The 24,520-nt window shown below is 37.3% G+C and overlaps 1 protein-coding gene across 1 annotated transcript in view; it reads right to left on the bottom strand.

Moving 5' to 3' along the window:
• Positions 1-14,011: 14,011 nt before the first annotated feature.
• LOC149028570 (uncharacterized) overlaps positions 14,012-24,520 on the bottom strand; it is a 32,713-nt gene continuing 22,204 nt past the window's right edge. Inside the window, exons 8-10 of the mRNA XM_089137747.1 lie at positions 22,924-22,992; positions 22,725-22,839; positions 14,012-14,301 (exon numbers count right to left, since the gene is read on the bottom strand). Coding sequence (XP_088993873.1) covers positions 22,729-22,839; positions 22,924-22,992 — 180 coding nt within the window. The 3' untranslated portion in view covers positions 14,012-14,301; positions 22,725-22,728. The remainder of the gene's footprint in view (positions 14,302-22,724; positions 22,840-22,923; positions 22,993-24,520) is intronic.

Here is a 24,520-nt window from a genome sequence, read left to right on the forward strand (position 1 = left end):
TCTTGAGTCTCATCTAGTGTTGAAATAAGTATGTTTCTATAAGAGTTATTTATCATAAGGTGTGATGGTTTTTGAGGAGTTACGATTATTTCATTAGGATGATGGTTTTTCAAGATAAAACTCAAGACTCCTAATGTTTCTTTTCATTACCTTTGTTATTATCAATCAAAACCCTTAAAATCCTCCACTGAGTTTAGAATTATAAAGACCAATTACTTTTTCTAAGAAGAAACTATATTTTTATGAGCATCAATATTCATAAAAATGCTCAGGGTAAGGATAAAAAGTCCGGTCAAACTAACAATTTGGGACCTATCAAAAGCTTCCTTATGAAAGGGAAATGACCATTGATTTTTCTATAAGTAGAAGTTGCATCGAGTATAAGGCATGGTTAGCCAAGTGTGACAATAAAAGTAAGGATTCTTTGGTTATTGTTTGAGAATCCAATTCGCTCTTGTCCCATTCGGTTCTGGTGACTAAATAGTGATACTTTCACAATAAAAATATTCAAAAACATGTGGAAACCAGTAAAGAGATGAATCAAAGCTTGCAATGGGAACACATGTAGAAGAGGACATAGAATTAGTAGGAGACATCCTTTTTTTTTTTTGGTAAAAGGAGACATCCTTTCAGTATTAGATACTAGTTTTAAATTGATGATACATTCTATAACATAGTGAAAAGTGCTGAAAAGTACTAGGGGGTGGTTGCTTAAGGCGGTTGATTGGTCAATCAACTGCCCCAAGTGACCATCAGTCTTGCTTGCAAGGTTTTAACCTTAATTTGTCCCAGTTCCATATATATAGCAAACCTCGACCTTTTTACTCATTATTCTATTCGGGATTGCTGTTATGGATGGTTAGGAAGCAAAGAACACGTGCTGGAAAGTGAGAGAAGCGTGGTTTGTGAAGAAGATCCAATCCTTCGTCCGTTTTGCGAATTTGGTGGAGGTAAGTGAATCCCACACTCTCTATAATCTTTCATCATCTCTTTGAATGGTGTGGATCCCTTCCCCTTGGATTAGTGGTGAGTTAATTGTATTGGTTCTATTCCCCCTTAGTGATCTTGATTAGATCATGTCCGAAAACGAATCATTGTATTTGAATAAAGGATAGATCTAATCGAAGGAGATGATTTGGTATTGAATCTTTAGAATTTTTTTAGGGTTTTGTTTCGTGCTGGTGGTGTAGGTTTCTTAAGGATGAAATTCGGATATAGATCTTCCCAAAATCGGATTAAAATTGGGAGATCAAAAGTCGAAATTTCAGACTTAGTAGTAGTCTGGAACAAGGGAGGTTGCTTATGGCGGTCGCTTGGCTCGTTTGGCCAACCAACCGCCCCAAGCGACCGGCTGGGTAACACTGGCTCTGTGAAGTTGGTTTTTGCTCTAATTTGATTCATGTATGTCTTCTATATATTTTTGCAACTCTATATTTAGGTGACCTCTGAGGTTTATTGGAATTGTTGTGGGTGCAATATACTTGCATTTTAGTAAGCTTTTTATATATTTATAGGTAATGACCCATTCTTATATATATATATGTGATGATATGCTCTATGATGAACTGTTTAAATTCTTATATATATCATTGCTCTTGTAACTTGCTGTAGTTGTAGAATTCAATGATTAGTAATTGATTCTATGTTGTAAATGATGTTTATATGTACTTTATTACTTTGTGATAAAGAACGGATGATTATGTTATAATGGTTGGTCATGTGATATAATTTCGATGGAAGGGTATCCATTTGGGTATCCATTGCTTGGGATATCAGAATGTTGTGGTATGGGACACATGCTTACTGATGCCCCCAGCACTATCATGATTGCTGAATGACATACCTAGGGAGTCTAGATTGCATGGCTAGGTACCCATACATGCTACTACCCTTTCGGTAGGGGAATGGAAGTCGAATAACCCGTGATAATAGTGACATAACTGTGTTTCATCTTACAATGGTAACCAGTCCATGTGGACTCAGTGGTACACTATTGATCATGCATTAGAAGAGTTGCATATGTTAGGGTTTGGGCTCATGGACATCCAAGGAGCATTAGAAGAGTACACTATTGATCATGCATTAGAAGAGTTGCATATGTTAGGGTTTGGGCTCATGGACATCCAAGGAGCGGCCGAAAGTCGTGAGGGGTCATGAGAGCATCCGCTCCAACAATATGTGGATGACCATAGGGTTAGGGAATGGAGTCCAACAACGATAGCTAGTTCATGAGGGTTCTCATTCCTAGGTAGAGAAGGATATTGAACCGAGTTAGTTGGTACAATCGGGGAAGTATTTGGACTACATGTAATATGTTACCGTATGACCTTGCATTTGGATTAGAAACCCCGACATGCACCAGTACTCATGTCAATGGTCATGGTAAGAGAGTGTTGACCTAAACCCCAGCCATGGTTGATTGATGAGGACTAAACCCCTTTACCTGGGATCCCAACAGAGGTAACTAGTATATAAGGGATCAAAGTGACTAGACCTACCCAGAGGAGGGCTGGTGTTTTATCTTAAAGCATGTCAACCATGTAGTGACTTGCACAGTTAGATTCTAGCTACATTCATATAATAGCATATCATTATTTACACATGTGCTTACTTGAATATACTGTCGATATGTATGTGAGATGTGCTTTTTTGGAGCAAAGCTGGAGAACTCCGTTTATTGCTAGAATTGAAACGAAGGCTATAGCCCAAGAGCGAGCTATTGGAATAAAACTATATTAGATTAATTATTGCTTCAGTTGAACTCGATAAATTTTGGAACTTGTGTTACTTTGATTCATTCTTTGAGTATCTTGGACTCCTATAATTCTTTTTGATTAATTATTTGAACTTACTTTTGCTCTTGATTATTATTACGTGCATTTATTATTATTGATGATAAAACTGTGGATCTTGTGACTGATCACACTCATGGGTTGTCGGGCTGGACCGATACCAGTAGGTGGGGTGTGATACTAGTAGTGACATAAGACATTGGTAAGGCATCAAAACCAAGCAATTTTTATCTGAGAATTTTGATAAAAAAGACCTTGGTAAGGCATCTTTGTCCTAGACATTGATATCCATAGGGATTGTTCATGCCATTTATTGGATCTTTTTCAAAGGGCATATAGAGTTTATATTTAAAGAAGTTCAGTATGCTGGATTGTAGACATAGGAATGTTCTAATTCTCAAGGGAGATACACTGAGCTTATTACAGTTGCCCTATAAAGGATACTGAGAGAGAACAATTGAAGAAAGTATATTATTTTGAGGTACTTGAAGAAGATAAGTGATTATATGTTAATCTACAAGCATGTTCCAGACTTATAATAGTAGGATATATAGATTTTCATCTTGTTAGTTGTCAAGATAATAAGAAGTCCACTTTAGGTTTTTTTCCTTGATGGCATAGGGGACAATATCGTAAAAAGTGCAAAATAAAGTATAATTACTTATTTCATTATGTAGGTAGAGTTTGCAACTTGATATGGGATAGTTACTCAGATTGTTTGACTAAAGAATCTCATCAGATAATTGACTGTTTAATTTTGTTGTATTGTTTATTAACAACAAGAAAGGTGTGATCACAAGGTCTAAACACATGATGGTCAAATATTTGAGCACAAAGGAAAAAGCCAAAGAAGGTGACACCATAGTAGAGCATATTTGTAGATGATATGATTACAAATCCCAGGGGGGACAGAGCGAGACAAAACAGAGACAAACAAGACCAAACAGGAGTTATAATAAAAAAAGGGGGTGGAAGAAATCGACACCAAAAATGACGACAGATGGAGCAATGAAGCTTGGCCCCTCCAATCCCCACAAAACGGACGGTCGATCGAGATTTACCCACGGGTATCGTCAGAGATGAAGTCGTACCAACGCCCTTAAGTAAGGGTCTCCACCCAAACGTCTTTCAAAAGACATGTAGTAACTATGGGCTTACGAGCATCCTTAGATGCAATTGCTTAGTGGGAGTTCGTGTATTTTGCTTTATTGTGTAATAAGGTTTCCATCTGTACTTGTCTCTTGACATTGTATATGCACTAATAATCTGTTGTTTGAAATCAACAAAGTTCTTTGGTGATACATGGGTGTTCACATTATTATTATGTTGCATATTATGCAAGTCTTAAGGTATGTGTTAACCTTAAGCAAATGCTAAGGTATATATGCATTAGCATTGAGGTATGTCATATAATACATAAAGTTAAAGTCAAATTATAAAGATGACATACAGGTTCGTGGAAACCATAAAGTATATTCTTTTGTAGCATTGAGTCATATAAAGTGAAAGATTTGGACCGACAACAGAATGACACATGAGGATTTCTATAAAATGTCAGTAGTTGTCACACTACCATATTGCATCCATTTTCAATAGAGTTAAGAGTATTTGTGACCATGGATAGTCCTATGTCGCTTAAAAGATGTAGTTATGGCCATAATTCGGTACTTAAGGTTCTATGTGAAGGGATTGATTTTTAGGATTATCTTTAAACCAATATAAAGTTGTGTACATAAATGTCAAAACGTTTTCAATATGTTTTTTCAACTATTTTCTTAAAATCAATGAGATGTTTTGTTTTGTTCGACTATGTCACAATCAATAACCCAAGTGGGAGAATGTTAGAATATTAATAAAATATTCCACATAAGATGGGCTTCATTGATTTTGTTACAATCTGATTTGATTTTCTTATTGGTCTAATATTGGTAATATATGAGTACTTAAACTCTTATATAAACTGGCTAGTGTGAGCTACTAGGAACCGTTAGATTTTGATGGATGATCTAATGAGTTTACTTATATAAATGATGTTAGGTCCCTCCTCTAGATCCCTGATTAATCACATTATTTTTTGCGTTTAGTTCATAGAGGTTGTTTCATTGAACCAGTGAATAGTGATGAGTCTAGTAGAGAAGATCTAACATTAAGTTGATCACAGAATCAACTTCAGGTTCGTTCTTTATGGGAGACTAAAAGAAGAGATTCCGTTATGCTTCGTCTCTAATGGATCCTAAAAAATGTATGTTCATCATAATTATTATACTAAGATGTTTTTAATAAATCTATGTGATCTTAAATAGATTTATTCATACAAGTGCAAGAAAGAAGAACCAGTACCATTGCTAATTTTATTTTATTTTTTCTTAAGAAATATTTTAAAGACACCTCAAAATATATAATAAAAATCATAGACACCTTAAAAATATATCAAAATGGCAACCATCATCTTTTCTGGTAAATTGAATTAGAGGAAAAGATAAATATATCATTAGTAGAATTTTCGTAGTAAAATCAAAATTATGATTTTATCATATTCTATATATTATAACTTAGAAAGACCAATACACCTTTTATCTTCTTTTTTTTATTCCCCATCAAAATCTTTAATTTCTTTATTACCAGCCACCCAACCGACCCAAAACCGCCCCCCAAAAAAACACCAACGAAGACACACCGAAAGACGGTGCGAGAGCCCCCCCTAAAAAAGAAGAAGAAGAGGGGCCCCAGGAAGAAGGGCACCGTGAACACACCAAGGATCTCCTTAAACAAAGGGCGGCCCCCCAGCGGCTTCATCGCCTCCTCTCCAGGTAACGGGTTGTTAGTTTCCCCTATGTTCTTTGTCCCTCCTGTGCTCCGCGGGGGCGTGCAATGAAAGATGGTGATTTTTTTTCTTTTAAAAAAATGCAATTAATTGGGATTTATGAGGATTAAAATTCCAATAATGGCAACATTGTAAAATTATAAATAAAAAAAATTAGACATGGTTAAGGATAATATTGTAAAGTTTCAACTTAATGGCAATTAATGAATTATGAATTATCCAACCATGACTTAACGGAATCTACTAAAAGAATGTACCATTGTACTATTTTAAGAGACATTTTAAGGTGTCTTTGCCAATTCGAATATTTTTAGAGGGTGTGATTTTTGCTATATATTTTGGGATGTCTATAAATTTATTTTTTTTTTTAATGAAAATCAAAGTTGTGGAAGTTTTATTGCCACCCATTTCACTCCTTTCTTTGTAATATAACTAACTTATAACTAACTTTATTCATAACCCAAAAAGGCAGACACCCCATGATGGATCTTAGTGATTGCAGTACCTTTAAGAGACTCTTCTTGGGTCTTGGTGTTACTTGACAAACAAGAGGGAAGCTCAGAGGGGAGATTAAACAGTATATCCAAGTAGGGGGTTTTGCTTGGTGCTAAGCAATAAACGTGCAGCCTAAGGTTAAGATCAAAACTTGTTGTAGAGAGACCACTCATTTCACAATTAAACTCTATCAAAAAGAAATTCATTTACACGAAACGAGTGGTCGAGACAAAAAAACTTGTGGTAGAGACCACTCGTTTCGTTAGTTAAACTATATCAAAAGGAAATTCATTTATGCGAAACAAGTGGCCGAGATTTCGTCTCGACCACAAGTTTTGATCTGAACCATAGGTTGCACGGTGCTACAATAGCACTAAAGGATTCTACCAAGTGAGTGTATGTATCAAAAGCTAGTAATCAGTATAGTGAAGTTTGTGTGGCTTGAGGGACAAGGAATTTAACATTCATACGAAGTTCAACTAATAAAGTTCTCTGTAGTGTAAAAATTACTGAAACCCCTCTTACAAGTGAAAGAAAGTGACAGTGACATTGCACCAGCAGGAAAATATTTCAATCATAATTGGCCGGCTAGGAAATGTAAAATATGTAAAGTAATAGTGATCTAGACTTCACCATTGTCGAAGCTAACCTACAGTTTGTACCTCTCTTAACTTCTCTCTCTCTCTCTCTCTCTCTATTTCCTTCCCCACCCACTCACCTACCATGAACCACACCCACTTCTCCAATGGGGTGGCTGCAATCCCTCTTCTCTCCAATTAAGAAGCTCTGGGTTCGTCTGCACTCAGCCCAGGAAAAGAGTAAGTTTTCCTCCATCCAACCCATATTCTATTTTCCACATTTTCAGTTTTTCCTCTTTGACACCATGCTTTCAATTTATAAGTTCTTGCCATGCTCTTCTCTGTTTTCTTCTTCTATTCATTCTGCATCACCCCCACCCTCAGCTCATTCATGCATTTTCCTCTTTGCCTCCTCTAAGCAAAAGTCTTCTCTCTTAATTTAATATCCCAGTGTTCTACTTCTGCAACTTTTTTCGAGCTCTACTTTATGAAACACTCAGATTCTTATCTCCTCTGTTTTGCAGGGAGAGGGATATACATCCTGTACGAAGATGTCAAGTCCTGCCCTTATGAAGATGTGCACGTCCTGTGGTCGATCTTGGTGCAGTCAAATACACCTGCCTTACCATCATCAATACAATGAGAGCTGGAAGCCCTGCAAACAAACTACAAAAGATGGCTTCATGTACATACAACACACATAAAACCTCACACACAAGCTCTTCTGTAAGCATTTCCATTCCCCATCAGCTCCCCATGGATCCAGTTTTCTTATTTTTCTGATCTGTAACTGAAGTTTTAGAAGATGGGCTACTTCTAAAATATTCTGTTTGGCCCTCCATCTCATGAGCATAAATGTTGCTATTCACCATTTGAAGTTAGTTTCTTCTTTCTTCCACTATCTTGAGCAGAGATTTGATATTTGGGATACTTTTTTCTTCTATTCAAGTAATGCCTTTCAAAAGGATAGGTGAGAAACTCTGCTTCTGTTACCAATTAGTCATGTGGCAAACATGTGAGGGTCCATGTTGTAGAAACCAATCTCAATCTCAGCTGTAAATTACAGGACCCAAGCAAGTAGAAATTAATGATATGTGAGTTTCTAGCTTATCGGACTAAGCTTTATGGTGGACCTTCAGGACTTCAATGTCAACAGTGTTGAAGCCTTGTCTGAAACCAAACTTTTCATATTTATTGTTTGTTGGGTCCTATTTAGGCTATTTTCTTCTTGTTCTTAGTCTCTCACTTGTTTTCCGGTCTCTAAAAAATATCTTAAACTGGGAAATTGCTTGAGTGTTGCGCAGAAATCTCCACTCTTGTTTCGATTTCAACCATACGATGCGCGATGCTGCAAGTTAATTACACAAGATCCAATAAAAGGAGGACAAAAGTTTAAGAACACAATTAGATTCCACTGTCAAGAAAAGTTGATTATTGTAACTTCTTTTTTCCTTTCTTTGGTAACCATTATTGTTACTTTTATGACACATTAAAGCTTGGAAACAACTTCTAGTTGCTAACCCTGATGCTGAAATTTGATCTGTTAGATTAGAATGTATCCTCCATCAGCTATGACATGTTCCAGTCTTGTCCAGACACATGGATGGTTAGGCCCTCTCTATCTTTTGTGAAGTTGAATGATGGAGAAGTTAGCTTATCAGTGAACATTATAAAGTGGATATTGCACCTAACTTGATTGGAAGTCTTCCCAAAAACAGAAACAAAAACAAAAAAACAGACTAGAACTAAAATTTGAGAAACCTAAAGAATGATAAGGTCAACCTATTTTAATCAAGTCTCTCAGGCCAAAAAAATGTGGTAAGTATATAAGATAAGAGACCTGATCAATGGCTCAATGGGAGAATAGTTAATTGGAAAATTTCAGGGTTTTAGGAGTTATTTAATGTGCTAATCTCATGATTTCCACTGAAGGCAGGGAACTTTTATCTGTTTTCTGCATAAGATAATCATCTGTTGGGGCCCTTGATAAGAGTTTATTAACTGTGGATTTTTATTTTTCATTCTAACCGTGTGCCTGTCAACCAGAGGAGGTTAGCAAAATGATAAACAAAAATGAAGCAAAATCACCATCCAATAAACGTTGCCGACAGCAGCTTTTTTTATTTAGTTTTTCTTTTTCATGCTAACCTAATAATGTTTGATATGTAGAAAAGGCGAATAAAGAAATCCTTTGAATAATGGCAAACGCAATCTGTCACCTTATATTTATTATTATTCAAAGTTCCCAGCAAAGAGTATCTTTTGCCGATTTTCGTGTACAAAAATTCCTACCAGAAGAAAAGAAAAAAAAAAGTGTACAAAAACAAAAACTTCGTTATAGATGGCAGAGCAGGTAGGGTTGCAACTTTTGGAATTTGGTCTCTGACCAATGGAAATTTGACAGTTTTTTTTATCAACCCTGTCAAGGGTACCATGGCCACTGCAAATTACTTCCACTGTAAATTGGAATACTACAGTGGAATACATTAAGGATGAGGTATTACATAATATAATGTGAAATTTTGTGTTAGACTTAGGGGTTTCAACTCTAATCTCTTAATTGGAGGTGTAGGGTTTTTTTTTTTTTTATCAAATTGAATCACTTTTTGAAATTGAAATCTATTGTTTTTTTTACAAATTTGGATGATGTACTTCTTCAATTTAATAATGTTGTTTTCTTCTTCACTGAAAGTGAAAAAGCAATGTTCTATTTTTCTTTTATAATGTTGGGCGGCTAAATTATACTCCATTTACATCTTCTGGTCATATATTTAAGAGATAGGTTCACTTCTAAATACTGACAAGGTGGAACGGAAGTAGATCTTCACTAGATATGTATTATCCGATCTAGTGACTAATACTACCTTATGAGAAAGTTTGGATTTGCTATCTTCATTTCACGAGAATCCAGATCCTCTCCATCCCAGCAAGCCATCCCTCCATCCTTCCCCATCATAGTTGGACTGACACAAGACTGTTTATGCACCATAGGTAAGTCATGTGTGCAAGTGGACAGATAGAAGGATAGGTTGTTGTTATGGACATTACGATCCAGACCCCTGAGTTGGAGCAGACCACTTGAGCCAAACCAAGGGTCCAAGCCTGGTCCAAGAAAGGCCAATTATGGGTCTCATTCGTGACGCTTCTCGGGGCATATGTTAGTTGAGAAGTCAAGAATCACACATCATGATGGGACACAACTATCATTTTATAACTTTTCAGCTGAAATAGCACTAGCAAAAGATTTGGCGCATCCTCACCCAAATGTCAAACCTTAGCATTGAATGCACTGAATTTCATTAAATGCGCATAGATAGATCGGAAGCCTCTCATTCGCTCCAAGACTACCTCGAATACTACATACCACCATTTTGTTCCCTTAACTGAGGAACAATGTCACATCAAGATCACCTTAACGTTGATCCCTTGATTTACATGTGGGATCACTAGCTGTCTTGGGAACCATGCGTATCAATCTGCTATGCTAATCACGTCAAGAAGCCATCTCCACCTTCCATTTGAGTCACCTTGATCATGGGGCCACGGTGAATCAACCGTCATTTTAGGTATGAACCAGTTGCATAAATAACCAAGAAGAACACAAGTAAAGGCAAACAAACTTGACTTCACCAGCCATTACTCTCCTGCATTTACTCTTGAAAAACATTCTCATTTCGATTCCCTTGAGCATTTATTCCTCAAGGCGGAGTCTCTGGTTTACCTACCAAAATTGACTTAATCATTGAAGGTGGCTTCCCATCCTTAGAAGAGGCCCAATTTCACCTTTGCTTTGGTCTCAGGAACCAAGACCGGATTAGGGACAAACCAGAGAGCTAAGAGCACATTTTTACCACAACAATTGCCAAAGTGGAAAGGATCTACAATCATCTCTCTCTCCAGTGCAGGGGGAGGTGGTCACGGATCCCCCATCCTATGGGGGTTACCCCGCTGAACTCATGGATCTCACACATGAAAAATGAGCCATTAATATTTGGGTTGGCACCCTTTAATATGTTCAAGATACAAATGCAAGCACACATTCAATAAGACTTCAATGAGTTCGACTAGGTTTCCCATCTCTACCACTACTTGGATTTAAATCCTACTTTATCATGTTTAGGCATTATTCATTGCGCGATTGGCAAATGTGATCAGATTGGCACAAATGTTTGTCATAAATGACAAGTTGTTGACGATTGAGGGATCTGCACCGCACACCGAACAGTTGTAATCACAAACCCTTAGAGTTGAGACTGAAGTACTTCAAGGATTAGACACCCGAATTGTGCAACACGGATCAAAGTGTCCACCCAAGACACAGCCCAAACCTAAGGTGCACCCCGAAAGGTTACCAAGGATAACAGGTAGCACCGCAACGAATAACGGGGAGAGAGAGAGAGAGAAAGAGGAGGAGGAATGGATCAAGAATGAGCACGAAATTGAGTATATAGAGCCCCAAAGGGGGGGAAAGGGAAGGTGGAGGGTACCCAGCCAACCTCTCAACAAGGACCCCACGACCCCACAAGAGAGTGCCACCAAATGGCATCCCACGATTCACCCAGAGGGAAGCCCAGACAAACCAGGCCCGGACAAAGCCCACGACCCACGGCCCAAGTCCCCAAGCCCAAGTCATATATATATATATATATATATATATATATAATCAAGGGAGGGCACAAGGGCGGCAAAAATAATACATGGGCCTACATATATAAACCACATAACGATCCCCAACCCGAGGGCCCCAACGGGGGACACGCGGGAGCCATAGTAGAAAATTAAATACCAAACTGTTGTGACGAGAGGGACCGCACCGCATCCGAACAGTTGTAACACAAACCCAGAGCGAAACGACATGAAGTACCAAGGTATAGACACCCCGAAGTGCAATACGAGCAAAAGTGCTTCACCCCAAGATCAGCAGCCCAAACCAAGGGCACCCAAAGGTTACCAAGGATAACGGATGCACCGCAACGAATAACGGGAGAGAGAGAGAAAGAGGAGGAAGGCAAGAATGAGCACGAAATGAGAAAGAGCCCCAAAGGCGGGGGAAAGGATAAGGGGGAGGGACCCACCAACCCTCGAAGGTACCCGGACCTCCCACGAGAGGCCACCAAAGGCACTCCACGATCACCAGAGTGGGCGGAAAGCCCAGACAAACCGGGCCCGGATTAAGCCCACGGCCCCAAGCCCAAGTCCCAAGTCATATAGAATATAATATATAATCAAGGGAGGGCACATAGGGTTCAAGCAAATTAATAATACATGGGCTCTTACTATATATAAACCACATAATCAGATCCTCTCAACCCGATGTGGGACTAAATAAAACCATGGATAAAAGACACAATTAAAATAAATATTTATATTATAAAGTTTTAAACATATTTACAACAACAAGCAGCGAAAGAAGTAAAATCTTTGAGTTGTCGTTCTTCCCTGAGTAGTGAAAAACAAGTCTAGTCAAGAAGCTCATAATATCAACCACTAAATGTACATAAACAGAAGTTAGAACTCGAGTTTGGATCATCACCCCTAACACTCAACCACAAAATTAGGTGGGGCCCATAGACAAAAAAGCAAAAAAAAAAAATAATAATAAAATTTAGAGGGGTCGGGACCCACACCAATACCCTGTAGCCCCCCCCCCCCCCCCCCGGTATTTTGTGGTCCGGAAGCATCCAGGGAGCACAAATTGGAGTCGCAGATCCAAACTCTTAGACTCTTTGGCACATAGGCCAATCTCTAGGCACAACTCACAATCAACTGCAGGTCTAATCCTGGTTCATAATTCGGGTTGGATATGTATCACTAAATAACAGGAGTCATCCGATACCTCTGATACCTCTCCCTTTTCTATTTCCTTTCCTATTTCACTTTCTTATCACTTTGACTCATGGGTGTCTACTCTTTCCTCAATGGGCAGCTTTTCCACCAAATTAGCAGCCAAAGCCATGTTAAGAAGAAGGTTCCCGACTCAGCGGAATGAATTTTCAAAGTGGTGGGGAGTCTGTTGGAAACTTCATATCCATCCAAAATTTAAAGTATTCCTTTGGCTTTTACTGAATGTAGGATTACCACTTTGAGATACTTTATCCCGATGGACAAAATAGTTCGAGGAATGTCTATTATATAACCAGGAGAGAGAAACAACGGGACATGTCTTTATTTCATGCAGCTAGACCACTAGGATTGCGAACGGAAGACTAGCATTTTCAATCACTCTTACATCTATGCAATGCACTCACCTCCGATCGCCATATGGATGAGGAGACTAAAATTTGGTTTCTTTCTTTATTTACAATAACTTGTTATTTTATTTGGAAAGAGAAAAATGTTGCACTTTTCAAAAAAACCCAGCCAAACCACATATGTCTTAAAGACAAGTTTTAAAGTGGGCAATGGATCTAAAACTCCTACCATCCATATGAGGAATTGATAGAAGACCAGACTCAATACAGACTTAACCTTTGTATATCCTATACTAATTCTCCTATGTTGCTTTGTGCAGGGATGTATAACAAATGGTCAGGCAATGCAGGATGGAGCATAGGTACATATATAAAGGTGGACATATCCAGTTCTTGGTTATGAAAGCATAGCAACTGTAGACGAAGCAGGCGATTCTAGTGGCAATTTGAACAAGAATGGACAAAGCAAGACAGTTGGGATTACAAATCCAAAATATTTGGTACAATAGGCCCAACATCTTATCCTTCAGCTTAAACCTAAGAAGCCTTGGCATGTTAGTCTTTTTAATATTTTGGTTGTGGTTGCAGAAGCAACAAAACATGTTCACTAACCTTAAGTTTCAATCTACCATGCTTGGAGAAATTTGATAGTATAGCTAAGGTAGCATCAAATAATAGTCTCGTATGTATGAACCACAAACTCCCATTATATCAATGTTTTTAAGTTATGCCTTTTTATCAAAAAAAATATATAAATCAGGCCAAACAAGATGCATTTGCGCCTCGCACTCCTCCCCTTCCCGGAAAGATGAATTTAGAACTTTTAACTTCATATCCTTGTCAAGTTCAGTCTCAGCCGATATCAGTCTGTTCCAAGAACAGAAACCAGGGTGAAATGCATTATGCAGTAGTTAGTTTATTGGTCTCACATAAATGGAGCTACCTTGGACCATTTTCTGAATGAAAATCCTTGCTTACTTCCCCGAGCAAAGCTAGGTACCAACATCGCTGAAGCTACTAACACCAGTTTTTCTCCTGAAAAGTACTACCAACTACAAGCAAAGGAGTTCAGAAAGTTGTACCAAAATCTTCCTAGCAACATAATGAAGTACTCGACTGATACTCCTCCCTCCTCACACTGGAGGCAGAATTAAGGAAAATGAACTTATGGAAGAAACAAGATTGATCACTGAAAATATCTTAAACACTAATTTTACATTCCAAAGTCAGTCAGTTTATTATAATAGACAAACAAAAGTCACTAGGAAAATAAATTTCACATGTATGCCATGTATCCCTCATTGTTCTACACAGAAGTAGACTTTCCAGACTGTACGCTAGGAATAATAAAAGCATAGTTGGGACACCCAAAGAATGTCTTTAGCAGTGGCTGAACTTGCAAGAATACATGCCTGGAGATCCTATACAAGGCAAATTTATGTCAGTATCAGCAAACTGAGTTTGAACTAACAAGATCACACCAGTAAAATATGATCAAAATACTGTAAATCCTGATAACTAAAATATTGTAATGCTACAATAGACTCCTGATAATTAAGATTATTGCAGCATTACTCTTGACAATTGGTGGTCATTCTTGTCCAACTGTAATGCTACACATCAGAGGAAGATTGAATATTAGAATTCTCTAATCTGCTTGCCAATGCATGATAACTTTTTTATGTGAGGATTACTATTATTTGTTTCTTTCCTCATCAATAAATTCTATCTGTGAAGATCATATTCATTCTCAACAACAACATTTGGTCTGCAGTAACCTAAACTGTTTATTTGATCTTCAATAATCTATACTGCTAACCTGGACTGTGGTCACTTACACTGCCTATTCACTTGGTCCACAACAACCTACACTAACCATGTGGGTTGAATAGCCCATAATGCATATCTGGTCCGCAATAACCAATGATGCTTATCTGGTCCTCAATAACCTCTTCTGGGGGCTCATTGTCAGGCTTTGTCTGCAAATTCCTACCCACTGCCAGCCTTTATGTAGCGGTTGGATGCTGCACTTATATCCTTTCTTTGAGAAGATGCATACATACAACTAGCCATTTTATGAATTGCCCTTAATATTGTTGTTACTGCCAAGCCTATTACAAAATTGTGTCATGTTCAGTACCAGCTATTTTGATAGTAGTTGATTGGATTAAACATGAATACATTTTTCACTAAAACAGTAGTTGGCTGATGTGTTTTGATACTTCTACCTGAATGAAGTTCTTGACTTCTGGTTTTCCCTAGTGTCCAGAACTGCTCTTTATGCTCAAGACTGGTGCTGGTCTTAATTTTTTGATCTTACCATTCTAAGCCAAAGCCTTTGTTATGTATGCTCCAGCTTGAGGAGGAGTGCTAGAGTTGTTTTACTGTAATAATTGTAACCACAACAAAGGGAGTCCCCCAATGGTGGAGTCATCTCTCTCATATATTTCCAAGAGAGAGTAAGAGGCTGCAGAAGCAAGAAAGGAAATGGGCAGAAACCTAAAAGAGGGAATGTGAAGTCTAAAACACTAGATTAAAGAGAGTGGATCTCCGAGAGAAAACCCTAACAAGCATGTAATCAGACCATGTTTATGCTATCTTTATTTACATGTGTTTTAATTATATAGAAGGGCGAATTTTATTGGATTTAGTTCCAACATCATGTACTCAGATTGCTATCTAAAACATAAAATCTAAGAGGGGGAGGCAGCTATCAGTTGTTAATCTCTTTTGACAGCCCCCCATTTCCTATGTTCTCTTGTTCTTCAGATTCTGGTTGGAAATTTGAAGTTCTGTTATAATTGCGATTTCAACAAGCATGGAAATAACCATGCTGTAAAATTATCAAACCTTGCCCTAGACCACTCACCACAATAATTCTCTTGGTATTCTTTTCCCACTAAGAGAGCATTTAAAAAAAAAAAAGAAGAGTGTAAGTCGAATAATATACAACTGAAGCAAAATCAAAGAGAAACCAAGAAAGCAATAGGCAGCCAAATGGTGTTTTTTTCTTTTTTGGGAATTCAGATGTTTTGGTGGGCAAATGGGCATGGTTGGTTCTGAATAGACCTGTAAACGGATCGGATTTGGCTCCGATACTCCAGTATCCAAATCCGATTATAAAAACCGTTATCCAAATCCGAATCAAGCAGAAATTTAGAAAAGGCATCCGAATTCGAATCCAGAACTTTATCAGATATCCAATAATAATCCGATCCGATAAACTATCCAATTATTGATTGGTGATTGTCATTTTTTTAATTTTGTTTTCCGATTTTCAATGTCCGATTACCTATTTCTGAATCCGATTATTAGCCTCTTTTTTATACCAGTAACAGGATCTGTGGAACAAGTAGGTTCCGACTTTGCTTCAACCACGCAAGGTTGGTATTACATGAGAAGCAAGAGAGAGAGGAGAGAGAGAACTATCAAAAACAAGGAGAGAGAATGAGTCCCGAAAATCCGTCCCCTGAACAAGAGGGGATGAAATCAATTTATAAACGAGTTGGTTTTCACAAGTGAACAGTGCTGTGAACAGTACGTCCCGTGAATAGCACGTCGAAAGTTGATGCGCCGACAGTTGAATTTTTTGTTGTGGGGTCCATGAATAGTGCGTTGTCACTGTTGATGAATAGTGAAAATTTTTGGTTGAAAGTAACTTGATGCGGTCTAGCAACATCCATTGGATCTGTCGGTGGGATCTCGGCCGCAGGATTGGTTTATTTTTTCAAAGACCATATCAGGGCATTCCACGTGTTTGAGACACGTTCTCCCATACGAATTGGTCCAAATAGTAACCCTATTTAACTCGGCCAAGTTTTGGCTTGACTATTCATTAACTAGGAATAGTAACGATTTGTGGGACCCAATTTGAACCAGCCGGGTTATGGCCATACTATTCAGATCAGAATAGTCAATGGGTTAAACAGTTTTAGCACCCTGTTTCAATAAGATGGCTTGTGTTGACACCGAGGCTAGCGTACCATTTTTTGTTGACGTCATGGTTGACGTATATCCAGCTTCGAGTCCTGGATATTGGACTTGTTTTTCAATTTATTTTTGGTGCGCGGGTCAACCTCGTCCTCATCCTCGTCCTCCACGACGTCCTATTGATGATCGGACAACGGAAGAGGAGGCAACAGATTCTTGAGGCTGAGTGAGTAGGTCAACTTCAACGAAGGGATCTTAAGCATATCCCGCAAGTTGGCATTGGTTGAGTGATTCATAAATGGAGTGCGAATCATTGTTGTTGCTATCTTGTTCATCATCTTCGTCAATTGAATCCAACCATGCTAGTTGGGCTTCGAGTTGAGCTAAGAGAAGGGCTTTGCTTCTGTGAGCTTGAGGAAGATGCAATTGTTGGGGCTGGTTCTAACCCAGTCAGAGATTTGATAAAGGTTTGCCTTTCACATTTGCTAGTGTTGCAAGCATCCCACCATTTGATGTGGAAATTCCTGGCGAGGACAGGGAAAGACCAGTTGTTAACTGAAGAGCCAGGATTTCGTGAGTACTGTTCAATGATACTATAATCCTTGTACATAATCCATGCATGTTTACAATGGTTATAGAACCTAAGGAGATCAGGTTGAGTGGGGACCACAACTGTGTGTTAGTAGAAGAGGGTGAAAGCTTCTTCCACTTTGATTGGTAGAATTTTTGTTGTAGGACCATAAACTTCCCACCAGTGGTTAAACCACAAGGGAAACATTCCTATGAACTTGTGGTCAAAGGCGAATAACCATGAATGTCGACCCTTTTTGTTCTGGAAAAAGAAAGCATAAGTCCATGCTTCCATATAATCATAGTAATTATATTTGGGGACTGATTCATAAGGAGTTGGGAATGTCCTTAGGTCAAGGGGATGGTTTCCCCATTGTTCCAGAGTGATGATGACAATTGTGTGTCACCAAAGATTTGTCTTGTTGATCAAAATTTTGTTTTAGAATGACAAAATTAGTGTCAACAAGGATATATTCATAAAATTGTTGATCTCTAGCCGGGCTTGCCGAGTGGTAATTCCAATCTTTGTAAAACAAAGATGCCTGGAGATTTGTACTAGTTCTATCCCATTTTCAGTCCAACGGATTCAATTGGGACGAGAGGGGGCAATATAGTCCTTTTTCACAAATTGGCTTTTACCTGTTGATCTGATAGACTCAGATCGGGTTTGTTTGTTTGTTGAGTTTGAATAGTTGCAGGGACCCAAGAAGTTTAGGAATTGATGAGGTATTGGTTGAAGAAGGAAGGGGGAGGATTCCTGCAGTGACATGAGAATATGGCACCAAGTGGGTGTTTGGTTGATTTGGTGGGGGAGCTGGAGGAGCTTTGTTATAGGAGGCTCGGTTTTTTTTTATAGAAAGAGAGGACTCTTTAGGGGGGAGCCATTATAAGATTAATAGACTTCTGGCCCTAGAGGAATTCACGAGTTAAGAAGTCAATAATGTAATTGATTTCTCCTTTAATATACTCAATATCAAAATCAAAACAAGAAAGTAATGCTTGCCAACGGGCAAAAATCTGTTTTGATGCAAGATTTTTAACATCATTTTTCAAAATTGATTTGGTGGACTTGCAATCAACTCTAACAAAAAATCTCTGATTTAAAAGATCTGAGTCAAAAGCTTGAATGCATAAAACAATTGATAAAACTTTTGGACGGTGTTGTAGTTGCATTGAGCATTGGTCTAGACACCTAAGGCGAATCGAATTAGTAATTCTTTGCCTTGATCAATTTGTTTTAGAATGCCACCATACCCTAAGTAAGAGGCATCAATCTCAACAACTCTGGGGATGTTAGGTTTGGGAATAGATAAAAGGGAAATATTTTTCACTAATTGTTTAAGTTGTTGAATTGCTCGAGTTTGGGTATTAGCCCAAGCAGGAGGAGTTTTCTTTAGCCGCTCATATAAAGGTTTACTAATTTGAGCAATGTTCGGAATGAAATCACAAACATAATTAAGGCTACCAAGAAATCTTTGTAATTGTTTTCTATCAAGAACTTGGTCAGGAAAATGATCAGCAAAGGCCATTGATTAGTCAATAGGGATAATGATTCCATGATATATATATCATGATCAAGAAATCGAATTTTGGTTTTGAATAATTCTATTTTCTTGGCACTTAGTACTAAGCCATTGTTTTTCATTATTTGGTAGAATTTATAGAGATGTTTTAAATGTTGGTCTAGGCTATTAGAAAAGACAAGCACATCGTCAATGTAGACCAAAGTATAAGATTGGTATGGGTTGAAAATATTGTTCATTATATTTTGGAATTCACTGGGAGCATTTTTCAAACCAAATGGCATTGCATTCCATTCATAATGACAAAATGGGACCATAAAAGCGGTCTTATACCTGTCTTGTTCATGTATTTGTATTTGCCAAAATCCAGATTTCATATCAAATTTGGAGAAGATCTTGGCTTGGTCAATTCTTCCAATAAGATTTCTGCGATTTGGAATAGGGTATCGAATCCATTATAGGACTTCATTTAAAGGCTTGTAATTAATTACCAGCCTAGGTGCACCATGTTCAATTTCAGATTTTTTTATTGACATAAAAGGCCGCATAACTCCAAGGAGATTTACTGGGCCTAATTAATTTCTTTTTTAATAAATCTTCTATTTCAAGTCTACAAGTTTCTTGTAATTCATGTGGCATTTGTATGGCATGAGCCTTAGTTGGGATATTGTTTTCATTAAATTCCTTGTTGTAAGGTAAGCTAACAATGTGTTGTTTGCGATGCCAGAATGCATCAAGGAATTCAGAACAAAGGTTTTGTTCCAATAATTTTTTGAATTTATTTATTTGTTTGTGAACAAGAGGGGAATTAATTTTTTCATCAACATGTTCATAAGAAATTTCTTGTTGAAGGAATTGGAGATGTTGTTCTTTTGTTTGAATTTGGTTAACTGTTGAGATAGCTAAGGCTTTTAATTGATTTATTTCTTTAGTTTGAGATTTTTCGAGAAAAGTAAAGAAGACTTCTTTACCCTTGAGATTAGTTTTAATACCATTGTGCGTAACATTGAAAGGCTTGATCATTTCTATGAAAGGTTGGCCAAGGATGACCGAAGTATTCATATTTTTAACCAAAATAAATATCTGTTTAAGGCAAGGCCCATCATTACAGATATGAACATCAGATAATTTATAATTTATGTGCAAAGGTGAACCATTTGCTCCAGAGAGACGCTGGGTAGTTTTTTCAAAAACTTTTGTAGGGGTGAGACCTTCTTGGATGCAGTTTAAAGCTGCACCAGAGTCAATTAAGGCTATTACAGATTTGGTAAAAGACCCGGAAATAACTAAAGTTACCGGACATGCCACTGCTGGCATTGGACTTTAGCAATTAATTGGATAAATTGTTCAATTGAATTTCCAAAAGGATTGATAAAATCTATGAACTCTTCCAGAGAATGATTAGTTTAATTAATCTCTTTACTAGCAGCTTGTGCTTTAAGTATTTTCAATTCTTGTTTAATTTGTTTAATTTCAGATTTTAAATCATTGGTTGTAGTTTCTAACCGTATGATTCTAGAATCCTCATTCTTAAGTTGAGATTTCGAGCCAGAAGCTTGGAATCGGGTGAGAACATTGTTTATGTCGTAATTTTGATTTGATTGTTGAATTGGTAATTCGGGGGCCAAGGAATCTCTAGCCTTTTGTAAATATTCTTTTTTAAGAATCGGGTCTTGGATTTGGTCAACAAAATCAAGAAAGAAACTTGGAATGGTATCATTTTTTATCATAAAGATTTGTTCAGATTGGGGACGATTACACTGTCCCAAAGTATCACAATTGCAGGCGAATAATATATTGTCTGATTCAGACATGTTATCTGTCTGGGAAGTGATGTGATTTATTTGTTCAGATTCAGAGGAAGAATCCTCAACGAATAATTGGTTAACTTGATCTCTTAAATTAGGATCGTCAATAATCAAATTAATTTGTTGACGAACTCTACAGTATTTAGCAATGTGACCGGGTTTACCACATTTAAAACAGTTTCCCATTATTTTTTGTTGGGGTGATTTTTGTTTCAATTGTTGAGTTTTTTGTGGTTTATTGAATTTATTAAATTGTTTCTTGTGTGTTTGGGGTTTTTGATAGTATTGGTTTGTGGGTGGTTCAAAAGTTCTTTTATATTTTTCTTTATATTTATATTTAAATTTATGTTTATCAAATCTTTTAATCTTGGATTCTTTTTTAAGGGGGCAAGGCCAAATTGGTCACAAAACCCACCTAATTCTTTTTTGTAATGCTTAGATTCCATTTGGATCTATTTTTTAAGTCGTAAATCAATACAGAGGGCTATAGCCTCATCATTGATTAGACTAATAAGATCACCATATGTCAAATTGTCATACGGTATTTCATCATTGTTATTTTTTCTTAAGACTTGTTTAATTTTTTCAGAAGGCTAAACTTGATTCTGAAATAAACAATGGAATAAATAGTAAAGTAAGAAGGTAGCAGCAAGATTTTTCAGAAGAGAGAAATTCAATGAAACAGAGGTACTAGTATACGACTTGCAACTAAACTTATAGCACAAACAATGGAAGACAATACTTAAGTCTTGCAATCTGAATTATGGGCATATCTTTGCAAGAATCAAGAGGAATCCCAAGACATTAGTATAGTGTAGATTGAACTTCAGATTTGCACACAAAAAAAGGGTAGTAGCAGCCTCAATTGAATCAAATAGGTAGACATATCCCCAGAAAGCTTAGGGCCTTTTTGTAATATTAATACATAGATACTTGGTGCTTCAAAAGTTAAAGAAGAAGGACAGCCATGCACAATTACTGCAGCGAAGGTTGGGGCTGCCCTAGATAAGAAAAAGGAAAAAGAAAAAAAAGAAGAAAAAAACAAGGCAGCCAAGAGAGAGAAAACGGTCCTTAAGTTGATTAAACTTGCTCTGATGCCATGTTAGAAAACAAGCATTAAATAATCAAAACAGCAGCTGAACTTGAACAAAGAAAAGAGAGAAGAAGAAGAAGAGGAGAAATGAAGAACTAGTAGAAGAGGCTCGTGGTTCTTGCTTAAGAGTCTAGAATCACAGAGCCCTTTTATTTATAGCTTCTAATGAATCTAATACAACTTGAGAGACAAGTAATTGTCCTCTAGAAAAAGGAAACAAAAAATTACAACTTTAGTAACTTCCTAGCTCCTAAAATAGAAAATTCTGAAAATAGAAACTACTACCAAAATAGAAACTATGCTTTCTAAAAAACTCCCAAAACTTATGTAGCAAGACTCCAACATTAGAAATAGAAAGTAGAGTAGCATCACTAGCATATACTGTTCACGTGAACAATAACACAGATTTTACTATTCACGTGAACAGTACTATGAACAGTAAAAACAGATTTTTTACTGTTCACGTGAATAGTGTCGTGAACAGTAAATAGCCCAAGTGTATATACTTCAACAGTTTGAAACTTTGAATGATATGAGAAATAATTCATAAGTAATTAAGCACCAATTGACTAGTAAAACATGAATTAAAGACCTGGAAGTTTTGACCATAGACTATTTACAAATTACGACGTACAAACTTGTCTTGAACAATAACAAAGTCAGTATTACTGCACATGAACTATAGTCATAGACACCACTCTACCAAATTACCGAAGTACCAACTACCGCACATGAGTGAAAATGTGGCCAAAGAGTGAAGAAAAACAATTAATCACAATTACATCTATGAGAAGTAGTAGCATATGCGAACTAAGGTGATGCAAGTAAAACAGAAAAAGTTTGAGTTTTCAAAGGCTTCGTTAAAGAGAAAATTTAACATAACATAGGTTCAATATGTTTGATTTCATTAAAGAACTCACAACATCATAAGGCTGATGAAGATGCGCATTCAATCACACGTGGCAACCAATCTTTGAAATAGGCCTCACAATCTGTCTCAGCACGAGAAAGGGCGCCAATGGGAGTTATTGTAATCTGAAAAGGGGTCATCAAAACCACGTTAATCATTGGTGGCCACTTCCAATCACTTTGAAGTAGTTTTTGGTGAAAATTACATACATATCCTTCTTTAACAGACAGGAAATCTGAATCCTGACTATCTTCTGCTTCAAATTGTGGACCAATGATCTAAAGGAAAAAATGTAAAAATCAAAGAGTTAATGTTAAGATCCTGGAAAATGTATATAAAATTTATTTCCTGATCAGAGTTTCATGCATTGCCTGGTAATTTTATAACATCTAATTATTTGGCATTCTGATAGTCAACAATTATATATGGACAACCTCATTTTTTGGCAAGGGAACATTTTCAAGAGCTATCTGCTTGGAAATTGCATGGCTGATGCTTTGCAACTTTACTCCATTAGAATTATAGCACAGTAAATACATATTGAAATCCACATCTAGTCTTAGGTTTTAAGTTTTTCTATTATTAGCAATTTCCTGAAAGACTCAATTCAGGATGAATTTACATATACACACATATGAGAGAGTTTACAAGTGCAGGAAATAGAACAGACTGTTTCAGGAAGACTCAGTGATTAGGTTTAATAAAATGTCAGAAAAAGAAAATTAAAGGAATATTAACTCTAAAAGAAAATGTCTAGAGTCCTAGAAAGGTTATTAGTGGGCCAGAAACATGTAGCAATTAGTATAAAACTAGTCAGGTAAACATCGAATAGTAGGTGCTGCTGTTTGTGACCACTAACCAAACTTTCCATCCAACAATGAGTTGAGACTTCAACTGAATGTCTACTAAAGTAATCTTGTAATATAGTGCAACCTAAATTATATTACTAAATGTAACCTTCACTTTCCTCCCCAGTTACTCCAACTACCCAATTACTGCAACTCCTGCCCAAGACATGATTTACCCCAACTGATCTCCTGCAGCTTTGTCTTGTCATCAAAGCTAATCAAGCCAAGAGCCAAAGACAGACCATTCACAGAAGAGTCATATCATTCTCAGTCTTAGCTTCTTTAATGCAAGAATCAGGACTTCCCTCACTTCAGCAAAAAAGACAGCAGGCCATGCAGTCCTTATACAAATGGATATTAGGTCTAAAGCGAAAATCAGGAGATATTGGAGATGAAATATAGACTTAAATTACAACGGCTACTAGTTGAGTAGATTGATAAGATGTCCTGGGCTAAGAACAGGTGAGGTCGGGACCAATGGTTCATGAACCTTCTATTTTCACCCATTTCAGCCCCCATTAAACATGGGAACCTTCAGCTATGGTTATGGCCTTTTAATATCATAACAGATGATTCAGAAAAATCCCATTCCACATTCTCTCCACGTCATTTCCATTAATTGCTTCTAAATGAACCATAGAAGCGTCCAAAACAAATGAAAAACCTGCTATTCTTCTTTGCTGCCTTCTAGAGAAATGAATTCTCCCTCAACTTTTCTGTCATTTGAGTCTCATGGCTGGGAGTAATTACAAGGGAAGGAGCGGGAAAGAGATAATAGAATGACAGATACAAAAGAAAAACTAAGGGAGTGAGATAGGGGGAGGATTCCAAGACTTTTGGGGGGGGGGGGGAAGGGATTGGATGGAAATGATGGGGAGGATATTCTGCCGGAGTGGGGGAAACAGAGCAGTGGCTATGGGGCAAAGGTTTGGGGCCAAGAGTTCAAGGGAGAATGTGG

This window comes from Hakea prostrata, chromosome 1 (assembly GCF_041222555.1).
Source record: "Hakea prostrata isolate BN-2017 chromosome 1, UWA_Hpros_2, whole genome shotgun sequence".
Taxonomy (NCBI): Eukaryota; Viridiplantae; Streptophyta; class Magnoliopsida; order Proteales; family Proteaceae; genus Hakea; species Hakea prostrata.